Source organism: Eleutherodactylus coqui, chromosome 5, assembly GCF_035609145.1.
Source record: "Eleutherodactylus coqui strain aEleCoq1 chromosome 5, aEleCoq1.hap1, whole genome shotgun sequence".
NCBI classification, from domain to species: domain Eukaryota; kingdom Metazoa; phylum Chordata; class Amphibia; order Anura; family Eleutherodactylidae; genus Eleutherodactylus; species Eleutherodactylus coqui.
Genome location: NC_089841.1, coordinates 39,454,026 through 39,475,311, shown reverse-complemented (window position 1 = coordinate 39,475,311; position 21,286 = coordinate 39,454,026). Strand labels below are relative to the sequence as shown.

Here is a 21,286-nt window from a genome sequence, read left to right as displayed (position 1 = left end):
CCCGGTCATGCTCCCTGTGAGCGGACCGTGCAGACTTGCTGCTGTCCTGCTGTCCCAGGACCCCCCCCCCCTCCCGACCACGATCGCGCTGCCTGGCTCCCCCACTGACCGGCACATCACCAAGGGGGGTAGCCGTGTGTTGTTCCCCATGGAAGGTGTCAGGCCCCCGAGGCCCCACCCCGTTGGACCCGGGTGTTGTCCAGAATTCCTCCTGGACAATCTGGCTCCACTGCCGCTGGCTGCAAGCGGTGGACGACTGGCCAGAGGGTCCCCGGAGGGGGTCCTCCTCCTGCGCCGAGTCCTGAGCTCCGCCTCCTCGGTTATCCGTCTTGCCGGAGGTCGGGCCCTGCTCGCACGCACACTCTGCCACTGAGCACCTGCTGGTCTGTCTCCCCGCCCGCCGCTCCTGCTACCTGCTCCTGTATCCATCCGGGGGGGTGATGCTCCGCCACTGCCCACAGGACTGCTAGCGCTTCCTCCACCGAAGACATGCCTGAAAGTAAGTCTATTAGTGGCTTCTCCTCTGCTATCACTCCGCTCGCAATATTTATCTCCGCAAATGCCCTCACTAACTGCTGCACTCCGTTATACTGGCTCTGCTGTACTCTCCAATGTCTGATAAAATATGGTGCTCCCGCCCAAATTAATTCCTTTTATGCCCTCTACACCCTCTCCCCCCTTCTGCCAGCTCCCCCAATCCCTAACTGCCTCGTCACTAAAACCCCTCCCCTAATGCTCTCACTGTTAACCCCTGCTGTGCCTTTCTGTTTCCCAGTCAACCCGGTCATGCAGGGGCCTGCACTTATGTGCCCCTTCTTAGGCAGGTTACAGCCCTGTCCTTTCTGTTTCCCACCCCAGGGTCTGCTTTAAGACATCTCATGGTTTCCCCCAATGAAATGAGAGAAAAAAGAGGATTTTTATCTATATATATAAAATTGAATGTATGTCTGTCTGCGTGTCTGTTTGTCCTTTATGCGCTACTACACCATTCATCAGATCGCCATGAAACTTTGGGAAGTTGTTAAGTACACTCCTGGGAAGATTATAGGCATAGTACAAATATCCTACGATAAATGGCGCACGCGCGAGCGTCGTCGAAAGTTACACCCCCCCCCCCACCTAGATCGAATAAGTAAGCCACCTGCTATTGTGATGTCATCACTGATGTCATCAACATCGGACGCCCTTGAACATGCCCCAACATGTTCTATAAAGCTGCATTGTGATGTCATTAAGGCTGTATTATGACACGTACAGCTTGGAACCACTAGAGCACGCCAGCCAATTACCATTGGAGTTGGAAGTGGGTAAACAAGTACTAGGATATCTTCCTAAGAAGCCACAGCAGCCGGATAAATTGTATGTTCCACCCAACGGCTATTTTATTCAGCCCGCAAGGGGGAAGCAGCGGCCTACAAAATCTAATTCTCTCATTTCCTGATGTCATAGATAGATAGATAGATAGATAGATAGACTGTATGCAATAACCCTGATAGATAAATAGATAGATAGATAGACTGTATGCAATGACACGTACAGCTTGAAACCATAAATACTAGAGCACGCCAGCCATTTACAGTCAGTCTCCATTGGAGTTGGAAGTGGGCAAACATGTACTCGGCCAGTGATGGCGAACCTTTTAGGGACCGAGTGCCCAAACTACAACCCAAAACCCACTTATGTATCGCAAAGTGCCAACACGTCAGGGGGCGGGGCTTATCACAACGTATGATTTTACCCCCGTCGTTCTAAAAAAGACAAGGCTGTTTCAGAATAGACCGGGTGCAGATTCTGACTGCTTTTTGGACGCGGAAATACTGCAGAATGTCCTCAGCGGAGATTTCTGTGGAAAATTCTGCAGCATTTCCGCATCTAAAAAGCAGTCAAAATCTGCACCCGGTCTATTCTGAAAGAGCCCTGCCCATTTCTGCCACATGTACACATACCCCAGCGGTAATAGTGACACCTTCACCCCAGCGATAATAGTGACATCCCACAGCAGTAATAATAGTGACACTCCCCCCATTAGTAATAAGAGTGACATACCCCAGCGGTCCCCCAGCAGTAATAATGCCCGCTCCCCCCCCCCCAGCGGTTCCCCCAGCAGTTATAATACCCCCCCCCAGTGGTCCACCAGCAGTCACAATGCCACCCCCAGCTGTCCGCCAGCAATAATAATGCCCCCCTCCCCCCAAGTGGTTCCCCCAGCAGTCATAATGGCTCCCCCCCAGCGGTTCTCCTGGCAGTCATCATGCCCCCCTTCCCCCACAGAGATTTTCTTGGCAGTCACCATGCCCCCCTCCCCCCAACGATTCTCCCAGCAGTCATGCCTCCGCTCCCCCGCCAGCGATTCTCCCAGCAGTCAGAATGTCTCCCATACCCCCCCAGCGATTCTCCCAGCAGTCAGAATGTCTCCGATCCCCCCCCAGCGATTCTCCCAGCAGTCAGAATGTCTCCCATCCCCCCCCAGCGATTCTCCCAGCAGTCAGAATGTCTCCCATCCCCCCCAGCGATTATCCCAGCAGTCAGAATGTCTCCCATCCCCCCCCCAGCAATTCTCCCAGCAGTAAGAATGTCTCCCCCCCCCCCCCCCCAGCAATTCTTCCAGCAGTAAGAATGTCTCCCCCCCCAGCGATTCTCACACAACGGCTATTTTATTCAGCCTGGAAGGGGGAAGCAGCGGCCTACAAAACCTCAGTGGTCGCTGCTGCCGTCATCTAGATATATAAAAACGAAGTATGTATGTATGTCTGTCTTCGCAGCAACGCGCGACGGGTACGCTAGTTTTGCTATAAAGTCCATTTCTTGTAGCCTTCATTAAGGGGACAATACAACCATCCATTTTCTTCCCATCTTACTATACCCTTCTCAGTTGTACTATGTTGTTGAGTTTTGTCAATTTTTGTGGTGTTCTGATACCAGTTATCTTCAGCTTGTTCTTCTCCTACTGCTGGCATCCAAACTGATCAGTTCAGTGGCTATAGGTGGCTGTAACCTGCCTAGGAGGAGCTAACTTTTTCACTCTTAGTACTACTCTTGGTAGCAGCTGATACCCATGGTCCTGTCTCCCCCAATAAAGACTACTAGAAAAGTATTTTAGTGTTAGACAAAAATTCTCCTCTTGAGTTCTTTGAGCTCAGAAATCTACCAGGGCAAAACCCGAGGCTTGTGGAGGGCGGTGCTGCAAAATGTATTGCATGCCCCTCAGATAAGCTAGAGGCCCCTGACAGTCGCAATTAGTTACTTACAAGGCCAAATTAACGCATGCAGTTGTTGGTGCTCTTGTTTATGCTGATTTTTTTCACCAACCTCAGAAGCATTTATTGTAATGAAAGAAAAAACTAGAAATAATTTTTCCTCCTAATTTGGAGGCTTCACTACAGAAGTGGAAATCTGCAAAAGAACAACCTGTGGCCAAACATCATGATTTACTCAGTAAGCTTACTATTAGACTGATCTGTTTTGCTTTCACTGTCTTAGTCAGTTACTAATTGCATTTTGCTACGTGATTTGCAATTTGTAATGACATCGTTATATAGAAATGTTTTAAAAATATCATTTTAAGGCTATTTCGATTTAATAAATAGTAAAATCCATTTTATCTTGGCAGATGACGGTGCCGGGAGCTCAGATAGACGTCTGATATCTGCCAAGTGTAACGCAGATGATTGTAGTCTTACACAAGATACATATGAAGAACCTGCCATTATCCCAGTTATCCCTTCAGCTCTTCACAGCAAAGATCCATCATCTGATCCTCTTATACAGGTCCCATCATCTGATTCATCACTGACTGATAAGGTAAATAAAGGTCACAAAAGGGGAGAAAATGAAAGAGCTCACAAAGGGAAGAAGCCATTTCCATGTTCAGAATGTGCAAAAAGTTTTAAAACTAAACCACAACTTACTCAACACCAGAGAGTTCATACGGAGAAGAAGCCATTTTCATGTACTGTATGTGGAAAGTGTTTTAACCAAAGATCAGCTTTTACTACACATCAAATAACTCACAGAGAAAAATCATTTTCATGTTCAGAGTGCGGGAAATGTTTTTTATATAAAGCAAAGCTTGTTGTACATCAGAGGATTCATACAGGGGAGAAGCCATTTATATGTCCAGAGTGTGGGAAATGTTTTACTTCTAACTCAACTTTGCATCAACATCAGATTGTTCACACAAATAAGAAGCCATTTTCTTGCACTGTTTGTGGAAGGTGTTTTAGCAGGAAGTCAGTTCTAACTAGGCATCAAAAGGCTCACACAGGAGAGAAGCCATTTTCATGTTTAGAATGTGGGAAATGTTTCTCAAATAAAACTTATTTTGTTGAACATCAGAGAAGTCACACAGGAAAAACCTTTTCATGTCCAGAATGTGGGAAATCTTTCGCCCACAAATCACATTTTCTCAGCCATCAAAGGGCTCACACTGGAGGGAAACAATTTTCATGTTCAGAATGTGGGAAATGCTTTTTTCATAAATCAGAGCTTGCTACGCATCAGAGAATTCACACAGGGGAGAAGCCATTTCCATGTTCAGAATGTGGAAAAAGTTTTTATAAAAAATCACAACTTGCAACCCATCATAGAAATCACATTGGAGATAAGCCATTTTCATGTTTAGAATGTGGAAAATGTTTTTCAACTAAAGCTTATTTTGTTGAACATCAGAGAATTCACACAGGAAAAACCTTTTCATGTCCAGAATGTGGGAAATCTTTCGCCCACAAATCAAATTTTCTCAGTCATCAAAGGACTCACACAGGAGGGAAACAATTTTCATGTTCAGAATGTGGGAACAGTTTTTTTCATAAATCAGAGCTTGCTACGCATCAGAGAATTCACACAGGGGAGAAGCCATTTCCATGTTCAGAATGTGGAAAAAGTTTTTATAAAAAATCACAACTTACAACCCATCATAGAAATCACATTGGAGATAAGCCATTTTCATGTTCAGAATGTGGGAAGTGTTTTCTGTATAAATCAGAGCTTGTTAAACATCAGAGAATTCACACAGGGGAGAAGCCATTTCGATGTTCAGAGTGTGGGAAGTGTTTTCTGTATAAACCAGATCTTATTGCACATCAGAGAATTCACACAGGGGCTAAGCCATTTTCATGTTCAGAATGTGGCAAATGTTTTAGACGGAAATCACTGCTTGTTAGGCATCAGAGAATTCACACAGGGGAGAAGCCATTTCGATGTTCAGAGTGTGGGAAGTGTTTTCTGTATAAACCAGATCTTATTGCACATCAGAGAATTCACACAGGGGAGAAGTCATTTCCATGCTCAGAATGTGGAAAATATTTTTATAGTATATCAAATCGTAATCAACATCAGAGAATTCACACCGGGGCTAAGCCATTTTCATGTTCAGAATGTGGCAAATGTTTTAGACGGAAATCACTGCTTGTTAGGCATCAGAGAAATCACACTGGGGAGAAGCCATTTTCATGTTCAGAATGTGGCAAATGTTTTATGGATAAATCAAGTCAGGATCGACATCAGAGAACTCACACAGGAGAGAAACCATATTCTTGTTCAGAATGTGGCAAATGTTTTAGCTATAATTCAAATTTACAGAAACATCAGAGAATTCACACAGGGGAGAGGCCATTTTCATGTTCAGATTGTGGCAAACATTTTATGTATTATTCAACTCTATATGCACATCTAAAAAATCACACAGGAGAGAAGCTATTTTCATGTTCAGAATGTGGCAAATGTTTTAAGGCTAAAACAAATCTTGATCAACATCAGAGAACACACACAGGGGAGAAGCCATTTTCATGTTCAGAATGTGGCAAACATTTTATGTATTATTCAACTCTATATGCACATCTAAAAAATCACACAGGAGAGAAGCTATTTTCATGTTCAGAATGTGGCAAATGCTTTAAGGCTAAAACAAATCTTGATCAACATCAGAGAACACACACAGGGGAGAAGCCGTTTTTATGTTCAGAATGTGGAAAATGTTTTAAGTGTAATTCAGATCTACATAGACATCAGAGAACTCACACAGGAGAAAAGCCGTTTACATGTTCAGAATGTGGAAAATGTTTTAAGGAAAAAAGATCGCGTGATCAACATCAGAGAACTCACGCAGGAGAGAAATCATATTCATGCTCAGAATGTGGCAAATGTTATATGTCTAATTCACATCTACATAGACATCAGAAAATTCACACAAGGGTAAAACCATTTTCATGTTCAGAATGTGGCAAATGTTTTAGGGATAATTCAGATCTACATAGACATCAGAGAATTCACACAAGGGTAAAGCCATTTACATGTTCAGAATGTGGAAAATGTTTTAAGGATAAAACTCATCTTGATAAACATCAGAGAATTCACACAGGAGAGAAACCGTTTTCATGTTCAGAATGTGGCAAATGTTATACAGAGAAATCAAAGCTTGTTAGACATCACAGAACTCACACGGGGGAGAAGGCTTTTTCATGTTGAGAATGGGTGAAATGTTTTACTCAAAAATCAAGTCTTCTTGAATTTCAAAGAGCTATCTTGGAAAAGTAACCTTTTTTTTTTCAAAATAATTTTACTGACCGAAGGCATGAGATAAAAATGTAAACTTTTACTGTCAAAGAAAAGTTTCAAGTGAGACAAAAGAAAGATAAAGTAATATGGAGCCCTGATGGGGTAGAGCATTTATCAATATGCCTGCATCAGCTTTCTGTCAAAAAGTCGCAAATTTGGTCACACTTTATAGCACAAAATTATGTGTCTGCCTTTACAGCGAAAAATTGGCTTACATTACACCATCAATCTACACCAGTTGGGTGGATTTGATTTTTCTAGAACATGGACTGCTAAAATATGTGACAAATTTAACCCCTTAGAGAGGGCCCCATCGTGAAACTACGTCCTCAGAAAGTGGGCTTTATCCTAGAGGACGTAGTTTTATGAGTCCTCTTTGGATTAATGCCCACTTGCCTGAGAATGTGACAGCTTCATGCTGTCGGTGCCCGCAGGTAGCCGACAGCATGGAGCTGTCATCCTGGGCAGTCCCCCCCCCCCAACATTGCGATTGGCACTATCCAATCGATAGCGCCGATCGCAATAAAGTAAATAAAACTGTGTAAAAAGTTAGATATTCAGCTGCCCTGATGGGTGGGATCCATTAGGGCAGCTGAAAATACTCACCCGCCTTGACCGTGGTGTCCCCTGAAGATCTGGTCCTTCCGGACCCGCCGCCAGTCTTCTGCACATGCGCGCCAGACGATGACGTCACGCGCATGCGCAGAAGCCCGGGAGCCCCTGACAAATTTAAAATCTCCTGGCTCCCGGCTCCTGAAGGACCAGGAGATGTCTATTGGATAGCGGCGATCGCGAAAAAGTTTTTAAAAAGTACAAGTTTCACCTCCCCTTATGGATCCAATCCGCCGATGTCCCCGGTGTTCCGGGACCCCGAAGTCCCCGTCTGCGCATGTGCGCCTGATGTCAATCATCGGGCACGTGCACAGAGGGCCTCGAGCCCCGGGAAATTTAAAATCCCTCTTCTCCTGGCTGCCATGTGTAGCCTGCAGCAGAGGGATGTCACCAGGGACATGATGACTGTTATCCTATGGGTAACAGTGATCATTTCAAGTTTAAAAAAAAGTATAAAAAGTAAAAAAAAAGTTTTAAAAAGTAAAAAAAAATTCTAAAAAGTAAAAAACAAGTTAAAAAAGCTTACGTTTCATCTCCCCCCACGGATCATATCCGTGAGGGAGGATGAAATGACAGACCTAAGGCCCGCGGATTTATCCGTGGACCGTACCCCAGCTTCTGCGCACGCGCCCGTCACCAGTATGGCAGGAGCAGCACAAAAGCCGTGGATCGCCAGGGTAATTTAAAATCTCCCTGCTCCTGGCTACAAAACTTAGCCGAGAGCCTGGAGATTTCACGGGGGGCCGCGGTGAGTGGTTCCTGATCAAGTGTTCGCCGTTATCCAATGGATAATGGCGATCACGTAAAAGTAAAAAAAAGGTGAAGGTTCATCTCCCCTCACCGATCTGATCAGTGAGATGAGATGAAACTTTTTACCGGAGGCCTACGTATTTGCACCCCGACGCGATCTTCCTCCGTGAACTTTCCCGGATTCTGCACATGCGACCGCCGGCAAAACACCGGACACATGCGCAGGAGGCGGGGAGCCCAGGAAATTTAAAATATCCTACTCCCAGTGACGAACGGCGGTCGTTGTTAGCCTGGAGCAGTGACCTTGTTGAGCGGTCGCCAGTCACGTGATAAAAAGGTAGCGATCTACCTCCGTGAACTTTCCCGGATTCTGCACATGCGACCGCCGGCAAAACACCGGACACATGCGCAGGAGGCGGGGAGCCCAGGAAATTTAAAATATCCTACTCCCAGTGACGAACGGCGGTCGTCGTTAGCCTGGAGCAGTGACCTTGTTGAGCGGTCGCCAGTCACGTGATAAAAAGGTAGCGATCTACCTTTGGCCGGTCTCACATGACCGGATAGGAATTACGGATTCCGCATGCGTCTGATCCGCGGTAATCGCATTGGATTACACAATTTCGCTCACATTAGTAGGTCGAAACTGCGTAATCCACTCGCAGAAAAGAGAACGCAGCAGGTTCTATTTTACCACGGATATCCGCAACATAGAGCCCATTGTGCTCCATGGTCGTGGATATACCCGCAGCCCATACGCAACTACATTGTGTACGGGCTGTGGGTACCCGTGTCATTGCTAAGCGACGGCACAGGGAATACAAACAAACAAAAAAATGTACTGCCCATGACCGCCTGTGTGAGTAGGCAGTTATGCGCAGTACAATACTCTGCCGTGTGCAGGGTCACAGCCGGGCTCACAGCTGGGATCCACAGCGGGCCTCCGTAAGCGGATTCCACCTATGGCTGCGTGAGCCCGTCGTTATTCACACCGCTACCTGTAATACGCAATTTACAAGAAGCCCCGGGAACGCTCGCCTTCCTGCAGTTCCGGGAGCAGCTTGTTGAGCGTCTTCTGTGTGAGACTGCTGCACCTCATCAAGCTTACGGAGACTTACAGAGCACCACTTTTTACACCCCATACCCGCTACTGAAGTCACGAAATACCCCCCAAAAGCATGAGAGGAGGGGGGATACCCGGTTTTATTGCCCCATGTACCCATCTCAACCAGCCTCCGTAATTACCCCTGTCTTTGGAAATACTACACAGTTCACATTATTACTTTTATCTAAGATTTGGGGAACGCCGAAAAGGGCACAGAGTGGGGGGGGGGGGGGGATTTTTTTAAGGTGACAATTTTTATTCCGTACAAGTGGGCAATGGGGCCTGGAATGTATTCAGTTGTGCCCTGCAATCCAACGGGTGTTCCCTCCTTTGTAGGCCTTGCCATGGATCCTGTAGGTAAATTAGGGCCACAAGGGGTATGTTTTGAAATATGGGACAAATGGGGGGATCCATGTTGGGGTGAAGGTCTTCATTCCTATGTACACTGTACAAAAAAAACAGTTTTTAAATTGACAAAATTGACAAAAAAATGAAAATCGTAATTTTCTCCTTCTGCTTTGCTTAGATTCATTCAAATACTGTGGGGTCAATATACGCAATACACCGCTAGATGAATTTGTTGAGGGGTCTAGTTTTTAAAATGGGGTCACTTGTGGTTTTTTTTCATCATTTTGGATGCTCAATGGCTCTATAAGTGGGCCATGGGGCCTGGAATCTATTTCGTTGTACCCTGAAATCCAACGGGTGCTCCTTCCATTATAGGCCTAGCCATGTGTCCTTTAAGTAGATTAGGGCCACAAGGGGTATGGTTCTGAACACGGGACAAACAAGGGTATCCATTTTGGGGTGCAAGTCTTCATTTATGTGTATGCTGTACAAAAAAAGCAGTTTATAAAATGACAGAATTGCCAAAAAAACAAAAATCTAATTTTTTTCCTTTTGCTTTGCTTGAATTTATTCAAAAACTGTGGGGTCAAAATATGCAGTACACCCCTAAATAAATTCGTTAAGGGGTCTAGTTTTCAAAATGGGGTCACTTGTGGGGGTTCTCTTTGGTTTTGGCCGCTCAAGAGGTCTACAAATGTGCTATGGGGCCTAAAACGCCTTCAAGCTAAATTTATGTTCTGAAAATCACCGACTACTCCTTTCATTTAGGGCCCCGTTGTGCATCCAGACATAACATTAGGGCCACAATGGGTATGTCTCTGAACATGGGAGAAACAGGGGTATCCATTTTGGGGTGCAAAGCTTCATTCATGTGTGTGCTGTACAAAAAAAGCTGTTTTTTAAATGACAGAATTGACAAAAAAATGAAAATCACAATTTTTTCCTTTTGCTTTTCTTTAATTCATTCAAAAACTGTGGGGTCAAAATGGGTAGTACACCCCTAGATAAATTTCGTTAAGGGGTCTAGTTTTCAAAATGGGGTCATTTGTGGGGGTTATTTGATTTTGGCCGCTCAAGAGCTCTACAAAACTGCTATGGGGCCTAAAACGCCTTCAAGCTAAATTTATGTTCTGAAAGATACTGACCACTCCTTTCATTTTAGGCCCCGTTGTGCATCCAGACATAAGATTAGGGCCACAATGGGTATATTTCTGAACAAGGGAGAAACGGGTATCCATTTTGAGGTGTAAATCCTCATTTTCATGGCCACTATAGGAAAAAAATATCTCTTTAAAATGACATATTTGCAAAAATATGAAATTTTATTTTTCTAAATTGAATTATTTCCTGAAAAAAAATGGTGGGGTCAAAATACTCATGACACCCCTCAGTGAATACATTAAGGGGTGTCGTTTTTAAAATGGGGTCATTTGGGGGGGTATCTATTATTCTGACACTCATGAGCCTTTGCAAACTTTGTTTTCCTGCACCAAGCCAAGTGTTTCTCAAAATGCTTAAAGGTAATGTTAAATTTGTACGTCATCTAAATGCTTAAAAAAAACAAAAATTTTTCAAATGTGCGCCCAAAATAAAGTAAACAGATGAAAATATATATATATTATCTAAAATTTGTACAGTATGTTTGGACATATTTGAGATATTACAGTTGAAAATGTGAAAAAATGACAATTTTTTTCAAAATTTTTCCAATATTGGTACTTTTAATAAATATACACAAATGATATCGGTCTCTTTTTACAACCAAAATGAAGTACAACATGTGGCGAAAAAACAATGTCAGAATCACTTGGATATGCAAAACCTTTACGGAGTTATGCTATGTTGAACGACGCATGCCAGATTTCCAAAATTTGGCTCCGTCACTAAGGCGCAAACAGGCTTCGTCACTAAGGGGTTAAGAGACATAGATCTCTTAAACTTGGTGCATTTTACTTCAGCGCCATTCAGCTTAAAAACTAGCATTTACATTACCAGTCTTAACCCCTTAGTGACCCAACTTTTTTTCCCCTTTTCCTTGGTTATTTTGCAAGAGCCATAATGTTTTCATTTTTTGATTGACCTGCTAATAGGGGGGCTTGTTTATAATGGCAGCACTTTGGGCTAAACATATTGTATTGTTTTAACTATAAAACATTTATGGGTGCTTTGGAAAACCCTAGATTTGTGTCATGTGTTTTTGTTTTTTCATACAGCATTCACTGCAGAGTATCAATGACATGATCTTTATTCTGCGTGTCAATACGATTACACTGATGACAAATTTATAAAGCCTTTTTATGTGTTATTACTTTTGCACAATAAACATTTAAAGTAAAAAATAAATTTGTGTTTGCCTCACTGCATTTTTACCCCCAACAGAGCTTGTGAGATCTTGTTTATATGGGGCGAGTTGTCATTTCCACCTTTACCATAAGGCTTTTTTTAAATCACATTTAATTGTGTTTTTTTTTAGAGGAAGATGAACCAAAAAACCAGCAATTCTGTTTGTTTGGTTTTTTTTTCATTTTTATTTTTATGGCATATACCAAATATCAGGTTAACTTTGGTATTTGGATTAATAAGATTTTGATTTTTTTAAATTACTTTTACACAATAAAGCCTCATTCAGACATGTTTCTGTGTGCCTATGTGTGCGAAAAAAATATGCTCCTCGCTTATGCGGAAAACGTGTGAACAGACAAAGTTTGCTTGTGAAACTTTCCCCATTCCCTGGAGCAGCTGCTCCTCATAGGCCACCTCATCACTGAACATTGTGACAGCACTGTTTTCCAAACCAGAAGCATCTTTTAATTGTCCTGCTGTAAGCAGCGAGGGATCTGTTCTATGTGCAGGAGTTTGATAAACTCCTGCAAAACGCTCACCTATGTCCTATCTTTTTTAGGTGCGTGCTGTTTTGCACTTTAAATTCTGCGCATATGAACTCTTCTATAGGAACCCATCGGTTCTTTTATGCATTATGAGCACGCAAAACACACGCTCATCTGAATGAGGCCTAAATGGTATAGTTAGGAAGGCGCCTCGAGAAGATATAAAGAAGAATACTCCAAATGAAACTTAGGGACTCACCTGGTGTGGACGCCCGGATCCAATAAAGGATAACCAGGTGCCACACCTGCAGTCCCAGTTTTTGTATTCGTATACGTCCCTCTTATGCCTTAGGCATCCATTCCAATGATGGAGAGCTGCAAGGAGCAAAAAACAAAGTTAATTGAAAAACAATTACAAAAAATCCTGCGCTCATAAGAAGGCTATTGATTCTGTGTCCATTTATCAAGGTTAAAAATGAAGAAAGAGGAAACTTACTTATAGATAAACACAAAAACTCCTCCAAGTGGTGATAACCAGAGTAGTTACTGTTGGTGAACTCAGGAAACTAAGTGATGATGAAGATGATGATAATAAATATTCTTATTTAAAGGGGTTGTCCCGCAGCGAAATCAAATTTTTTTTTCTACATACCCCCACATTGTGCACCGTTAAAAACAATCCCTTTGTTATTTTTTAAAAAAAATCGCTTACCTGCATCCCGTTTGGGCAGCTTCTTCTTTTCTTCTTTTAAAGATGGCCGCCGGTCCTTTACCAAGGTGCACCGCGGTTTTCTCCCATGGTGCACCGCGGGTCTTCTCCCATGGTGCACCGTAGATTATCTTCTCCTGTCTTGCGTTCCACTGCCGATTACAGCCACCTAATTGGCTGATCGGCACCACGTGACGGAGGTGGAGCTATGATGACACGGAGAAGAGGGAGGAGCCAGGACGCAGCTCGTGAGCCCGGAGGGAGACAGAAGAGGAATCCTTCAGGGCACAAGCGCGACTGTTCGTGCGACTAAAGAAGCAACTTTAGTCGGCGCCATGGAGACGGGGACGCCAGCAACGGAGTGGGTAAGTGTATAACTTCTGTATGGCTCATATTTAATGCACGATGTACATTACAAAGTGCATTAATATGGCCATACAGAAGTGTATAACCCCACTTGCTTTCACGGGACAGCCCCTTTAATTTAAAAACATAACATACAATAAAATACAAGGACAATGCGTTTCAGTGTATACAAAGCACCTCTATGAAGCATAACTAATATGCAGCATAAACGGCATACACATATATGCATTAAACACTTTTAGATGTGGCCTCAACCGGTGTAAATGTTGTACGAATATCCAACATGGAAGAAAGGAAGTTTTTATAAAGAAAGACCAAACTCCCTACAAGTTAACACGATATTTGAGTTGTGCTACTGTATATGTGATTCACATGATTAAATGCCCATGTGGCCTTCAATACGTGAACCCCTTGTGTACAAGACTTAAACACCGTTTCAATATACTTTACGGTTTTTGGAAACATAGTGTTTCGAAACATCTTTTGAAATACCACAACCAAGATGTCTCGAAATTGAAAATTACGCCACTTGAAACTATCAAACTTGGACTTTTCTCATTCTTAAACTGAGAGATGCTTTTGGGTTTTAAGTTTAGATACCCTTTCACCCCGGGGTCTGAATGAGGACCTGGAAAAATGTTAATTATGTTGAAAACAACAAACAAATTACTGGCGGTAAAATTATAGTACCGTATATACCGGCGTATAAGACGACTTTTGAACCCCGAAAAATCTGCTCTGCAGTCGGGGGTCGTCTTATACGCCGGTAATTCAAAAAAAAAAAAGTGTAAAAAAAAAAAATTCATTACTCACCTGCCCCGGCGTTCTGTCGCGCTCCGGCAGGATGTCGCTCGCTCCGGCAGGCTGTCGCTCGCTCCTCGTCCCCGGCGCAGCATAGCTTTCTGAATGCGGGGCTTGAAATCCCCGCTTCCAGAAAGCTAATACACACGCCGGCAGCCATGACATCATTGAATGGCTGTGATTGGCTAAAGCGCACGTGGCTTCAGCCAATCACACTATTCAATGACATCATTGAATAGTGTGATTGCTAACACGTGCGCCTTCAGCCAATCACAGCCATTCAATGCTGTCATGGCTGCCGGCGTGTGTATTAGCTTTCTGGAAGCGGGGATTTCAAGCCCCGCATTCAGAAAGCTATGCTGCGCCGGGGACGAGGAGCGAGCGACAGCCTGCCGGAGCGAGCGACATCCTGCCGGAGCGCGACAGAACGCCGGGGCAGGTGAGTAATGAATTTTTTTTTTTTTCTCCACTGAATACCGGCGTATAAGGTGACAGTTGGGGGGTCGTCTTATACGCCCCGTCGCCTTATACGCCGGTATATACGGTAGTACCTTTTATAGCCGTACATTGTTAATGTAGCATGCTTTATTCATGGTCATTTCATACAATGTATTATATATAATATTTCTATCACTACCCACAATCATAGTATCTGCATAAAGAACCATATTTTTATTAAATAATTATTAATTGTAATTATCAAAATATGCATTTTATAAATATACTAGCGTACCCGTCGCGCGTTGCTGCGAAGACAGACAGACATACATTCGTTTTTATATATCTAGATAACAACCAATCACAGCGCAGCTTTCAAGTTACCTCAGCGGTATAATATAAAACCAGCAATCACAGCACAGCAGCTTTCATGTTACCCCAGCAGTATAATATATAGCAACCAATCACAGCACAGCTTTCATGTTACCTCAGCGGTATAACATATAGCAACCAATCACAGCACAGCTTTCATGTTACCTCAGCAGTATAAGAAATAGCAACCAATCAGAGCACAGCTTTCATTTTACCTCAGCAGTATAAGAAATTGCAACCAATCACAGCACAGCTTTCATTTTACCTCAGCATTCTCAATATCCAGCAATTGTCTTGCGAAACGTTCGGCGGATGCATCATTTTGTAGTTGAATATGCTTGCTCGTTATGCCTTTTGCTTTTGTGCTTGAGATGGAAATCAAACGATCTTTGTCTGGAGGGCATAACTGTCGACGATGCTCGCACGCACGCCATTTATCATAGGATAGTTGTACTATGCCAGTAATCTTCCCAGGAGTGTACTCAACAACTTCCCAAAGTTTCATGGTGATTAGATGAATGGTGTAGTAGCGCCAAAAGGACAGACAGACAGACATACATTCCTTTTTATATATATAGATGACATCAGGAAGTGAGAGAATTAGATTCCGTACGTAAAATTTGGACGCTAATTATTTTGCGCTTAGAATTGAATAATTGAGTTGGGACCTGTTAACTTTTCCTATTTATGACATAATCAATGCTCGTGCCAAATTTCAAGTTTCTATGACATTGGGGAGCGAGAAAATTAGATTCTGTACGTAAAATTTGGACGCTAATTCTTTGGCGCTTAGAATTGAATAATCGAGTTGGGACCTGTTAACTTTTCCTATTTATGAAATAATCAATGCTCGTGCCAAATTTCAAGTTTCTATGACATTGGGAGGTGAGAAAATTAGATTCTGTACGTAAAATTTGGACGCTAATTCTTTGGCGCTTAGAATTGAATAATCGAACTGGGACCCATTAGCTTTTCCTATTTATGACATAATCAATGCTCGTGTCAATTTCAAGTTTCTATTAAATTGGGAAGTGAGAGAATTAGATTCCGTACGTAAAATTTGGACGCTAATTCTTTGGCGCTTAGAATTGAATAATCGAGTTGGGACCTGTTAACTTTTCCTATTTATGAAATAATCAATGCTCGTGCCAAATTTCAAGTTTCTATGACATTGGGAGGTGAGAAAATTAGATTCCGTACGTAAAATTTGGGCGCTAATTCTTTTGGCACTTAGAATTGAATAATCGAGCTGGAACCCATTAACTTTTCCTGTTTATGACATAATCAACGCTCCTGCCAAATTTCAAGTTTCTATGACATTGGGAAGCGAGAAAATTAGATTCCGTACGTAAAATTTGGACGCTAATTCTTTTGCGCTTAGAATTGAATAATTGAGTTGGGACCCATTAACTTTTCCTATTTATGACATAATCAATGCTCGTGCCAAATTTCAAGTTTCTATGACATTGGGAAGCGAGAAAATTAGATTCTGTACGTAAAATTTGGACGCTAATTCTTTTGCGCTTAGAATTGAATAATCGAGTTGGGACCCATTAGCTTTTCCTATTTATGACATAATCAATGCTCGTGCCAAATTTCAAGTTTCTACAACATCGGGAAGTGAGAGAATTAGTGGCAATGATGGAAATCAAACGATCTACGTGGGGGGGGGGGTCGTAACTGTCGACGACGCTCACATGCACGCCATTTATCGTAGCATAAATGTACTATGCCTATAATCTTCCCAGGAGTGTACTCAACAACTTCCCAAAGTTTCATGGCGATCGGATGAATGGCGTAGTAGCGCATATAGGACAAACAGACAGACAGATAGACAGACACGCACACAGACAGACATACATTCAATTTTATATAGATAGATAATAATCACCAAGATATGCTTTTTTTTATTAATATGTAATTATCAGTATATGCATTTTATCATAGTAATATAGTAACATAGTAGGTTAGGCTGAAAGGAGACAGTGTCCATCTAGTTCAGCCTGTTTCCACCCCCCTTCTTGATCCAGAGGAAGGCAAAAAACCCAACTAGGCAAGGCTAATTAGCCCCCTTGAGGGAAAAAATTCAGTCCCGACTTCGTAATGGCAGTCAGAATAATCCCTGGATCAACGTTTGAGTTCCTAACTCCAAGACCCGGATCCACAACCCCGCTGTTCAACTAATGTCTATATCCTGTAATATCATATCGCTCTAGAAATGCATCTAGTCACTGTAAACTCCTCTATTGCTTTTGCCATTACCATATCCTCAGGGCTCTTTCACACGAGTTTATATCGGACGCTGTTTTCATGGCTAGCCGATATATGCTATGATCTGATGCATTGGATTCCAATGCATCAGATTATATGGCCGTATTCCCGTGGCATAAAAGCACCCGGCTGGGCCAATATAGTGTCGAGCGCTTTCATGCCGGGCCAAAAAGATAGTCCTGGAACTATCCTTCTGGCTGGAATACATTATCTGCTGCATGGGCTCCTGTGGGAGCCAATCATAGCGGCCAGGGAAGGGAGGTGGGAGGGAGTTTAGCAGCATGACTGCTAAAATCCCTCAACTCTCCTCTATCCTCCCCTTCGGCTGTTTGCAATGGGAGGGGGGAGATGGGGTGGAGCTCAGCTCCACCCTTTCCATTGCTGGCTTCTGACCAGGGGTGGGGAGGGGGTGGTGCTTAGCTGTATCCCAATCCCACTCACTCCCATTGCAAATAGCTGGAGGGAAGAAGAGAGAAGGTGAGCCTTCGAGGGTGGAGCCTTGGGGTGGTTCTCTCGTTCGGCAGTTCTTTCAAACATGGTCAAATAGGCCTCAACATAATCATTGGGAGTCATCTTTTGCAGGAACTTCTGCAAAAATAATTATTTTTTATATAAAAAAAACCTTTTATTTACAGACCCACGGGACGGCCATGGGATGTAAATTCGCCCTGGCTTTCGCCAATCTGTATATGGGCCATTTTGAAAAAGCATTCTTATCACATGAACATTTAGCCTTTTATAAACGTTTTATCTACGATGTTTTAATAACTTGGAAGGGCCCTTTAAATAGTCTTATAGAATTTATAGAAGTTTTAAATAATAACACTAATAATTTAAAATTTTCTAGTAATATTAGTCAGGACCAGATAACCTTTTTAGACCTAGAATTAATCCCCCTTGATAAAAAAAAATTACTACGAGAACGCACTTTAAAAAGGTGGACAAAAACTCTTACCCGGATTACAGGAGTTGTCATGCCAAACACTGGCTGAAAAATATACCATATGGCCAGCTAAAAAGAGCCAGGAGAAATTGCACATTAAACAGTGACTATGAAAACCAAGCTGCTCTCATAAAAGATAGGTTTAGAGAAAAACATTTTCCCCAAAAAATCCTTGAAAACGCATATAATAAAATAGCTAAAGAAACGAATCCAATAAATAAAAAATCACCAATTAAAAGTAAGATTAATAAGAAAAACTCTAAAAATCTATCCTTTATAACAAAATTTAGTACTGATAGTACCACAACTAGGAACATTATCAAAAAACACTGGCCAATATTATCTCAAGACCCTTTCCTTTCGAGGAGTCTTGAAAAAAATCCCGTATTGATATTTAGAAGAAATGGGACAATTCAAAATATTATCTCCCCATCAAACCCGGATAAAAAACTCACTCAATATAAACATAGATGCGCCAAAATATCGGGAGTATATAAATGCCGACATGTTAAATGTAAATGCTGCCAAGTGATTACCAACAAAAGAACAGAAATTATATATGATGAGAGCGATAGGAAGAATAAAACATTTTCAATTAGTCAGTATCTGTCTTGTGATATGACAGAAGTCATTTATTTAATTGAATGTCCGTGTAAATTTAGATATATCGGTCGCACTAAAAACAAATTAAAAGCAAGAATTAATAACCATCGTCTGAATATTAAAAATAATCTGCGCACTCATAGTATATCAAGGCACTTTAACGATGTCCATAATGCCGACTTTTTAAAAATGACTGTAACTCCAGTAGAATATTTAGAAACAGATTCAGTTAGTGAACTAAGAAAATGTGAAATGTATCGGATTCACAGATTTAATACCCTATGTCCACATGGTTTAAATGAAGTACTTGAAAAAATATGAAATATGATATGAAATATTAAATATAACATAAATAATTTATTATAGTTATTAGTAGAGGATATTATGGGGTTAATTAATTTTATATATATATATATGTGTGTGTGTGTGTATATATGTATATATATATATATATAAATAATTTTTTATATGATATTTATTGATAGTGTATGTATAGAGTAAGTGCCGTGTAAATGTAGGTAAATATGCAATTAATTGTTACTATATTATTGCCTTTTTTCATGTTGATTGATAACATAGAATGAAGTTATTCGTAGATAGTTTATTTAAAGGGGTTCTGACACAAATAATTTTTTTATGCTTTAGCAGCCATTGTTCCCTGGTCTGCCTAATGGACCCAGGGAACCCATGGGTTAATGGCTGCTAAAGCATAAAAATCTTATACTTACCTGTTCTCCTGTTGTTGTTGACATCGGGGGTCATCTCCCAGCAGCATATTAGCACTTTCTGCTTAGGTTAAGCAGCCTGACTAGAGCCACCTGATTGGTGCACGCTGTGCAGTCACGTGGTGCCGAAGAGCCAATCAGGTGGCTCTAATCAGCAGCGCTGCTTAACCTAAGCAGAAAGTGCTAGTATGCCTCCTGGCAGGCAGTCTTCTTCCTCCAGCAGCCGCGCCGCTCCGGAATCGCGCGCATGCGCAGTGGAGAGGTGCCCTCTGACAGGAGTCAGGACGGGCCGCGTCTCCACTGCGCATGCTCAGCACTCCGGAGTTCAGCAGGACGGACGGGCCGCCCACAGCAAGCACTGTGCGGTCCGTCCGTTCACCTCGGAAGTGCCTGACGGACGGACCAGAGCAGGAAGCGGTCTTTTTGACCGCTCCTGCTCTGCTTTAAGGGCACAGAAGAAGATGCCGGCTGGAGGGGACATGCCTGGCGATCGGGCCAGGCCAGGCAAGGTGAGTACAATTTTTTTTTTTCATGTCAGAACCCCTTTAACCCCTTAACGACGGCCCCATCGGGAAACTACGTCCTCAGAAAGTGGGCCTTAATCCTAGAGGACGTAGTTTTATGCATCCTCTTTGGATTGATGCCCACTGGCCTGAGGACGTGACAGCTCCATGCTGTCGGTGCCCGCAGGTAGCCGACAGCATGGAGCTGTCATCCCAGGATGCGGGCAGTCCCCCCCGGCTTTGCGATCGGCGCTATAAAATGAATAGCGCCGATCGCAAAAAAGTAAACAAAACAGTGTAAAAAAGTAGTAATTCAGCTGCTATGATGGATCGGATCCATCACGGCAGCTGAAAATACTCACACGGCTTGTCGGCGGTGTCCCCCGGAGATCTGGTCCTCCCGGACCCGCCGGCGGCCTTCTGCGCATGCGCGCCTGACGATGACGTCACGCGCACGCGCAGGAGCCCGGGTGTCCCCGGCAGATTTAAAATCTCCTGGCTCCCGGCTCCTGAAGGTAGCCGGGAACCAGGAGGTGTTACCGGGGACCACTGTGAGCGGTCCCCGGGCCCGCGATCACCGCTATCCATTGCGATAGCGGTGATCGCGAAAAAGTTTAAAAAGTAAAACAAAAGTAAAGTTTCACCTCCCCTCATGGATCGGATCCATGAGGGGAGGTGAAGATACTCACCCCCGGTCCTCTGCGATGTCCCGATGTCCCGGGACCCGAAATCCCCGTCTGCGCATGCGCGCCCGATGATTGACATCGGGCGCGTGCACAGAGGGGCTCGAGCCCCGGGAAATTCAAAATTGCTCTGCTCCTGGCTGCCATGTGTAGCCAAGAGCAGAGGGATGTCGCTGGGGACATGATCACTGTCATCCAATGGATGACAGTGATCATGTAAAGTAAAAAAAAAGTGCAAAAAGTAAAAAAAAAAAAAAAAAAGGGGTAAAAGGTAAAAAAAAAAAAGTGCAAAAAGTAAAAAAAAAGTTTTAAAAAGTTTAAAAAAGCTTGCGTTTCATCTCCCCCCACGGATCATATCCGTGAGGGAGGATGAAATGACGTACCTAAGGCCTGCGGATTTATCCGCGGACCTCAACCCAGCTTCTGCGCACGCGCCCGTCGCCAAAGTGGCAGGCGCATGCGCAAAAGCCGTGGTTTTTTAAAATCTCCCTGCTCCTGGCTACAAAACTTAGCCGAGAGCCTGGAGATTTCACGGAGAGCCGCGGTGAGCGGTTCCTGATCACGTGTTCGCCGTTATCCAAAGAATAATGGCGATCACGTAAAAGTTAAAAAAAGGTGAAGCTTCATCTCCCCTCACTGATGCGATCGGTGAGAGGAGATAAAATTTTTTACCGGAG

At 43.1% G+C, this 21,286-nt stretch overlaps 1 protein-coding gene across 1 annotated transcript in view; it reads left to right on the top strand.

Moving 5' to 3' along the window:
* Window positions 1-9,228, top strand: part of LOC136628746 (zinc finger protein 585A-like) — a 79,893-nt gene extending 70,665 nt beyond the window's left edge. The window contains exon 11 of the mRNA XM_066604846.1: window positions 3,611-9,228. Within this exon, the coding sequence (XP_066460943.1) occupies window positions 3,611-6,465 (2,855 nt within the window). The 3' untranslated portion in view covers window positions 6,466-9,228. The remainder of the gene's footprint in view (window positions 1-3,610) is intronic.
* Window positions 9,229-21,286: the final 12,058 nt, after the last annotated feature.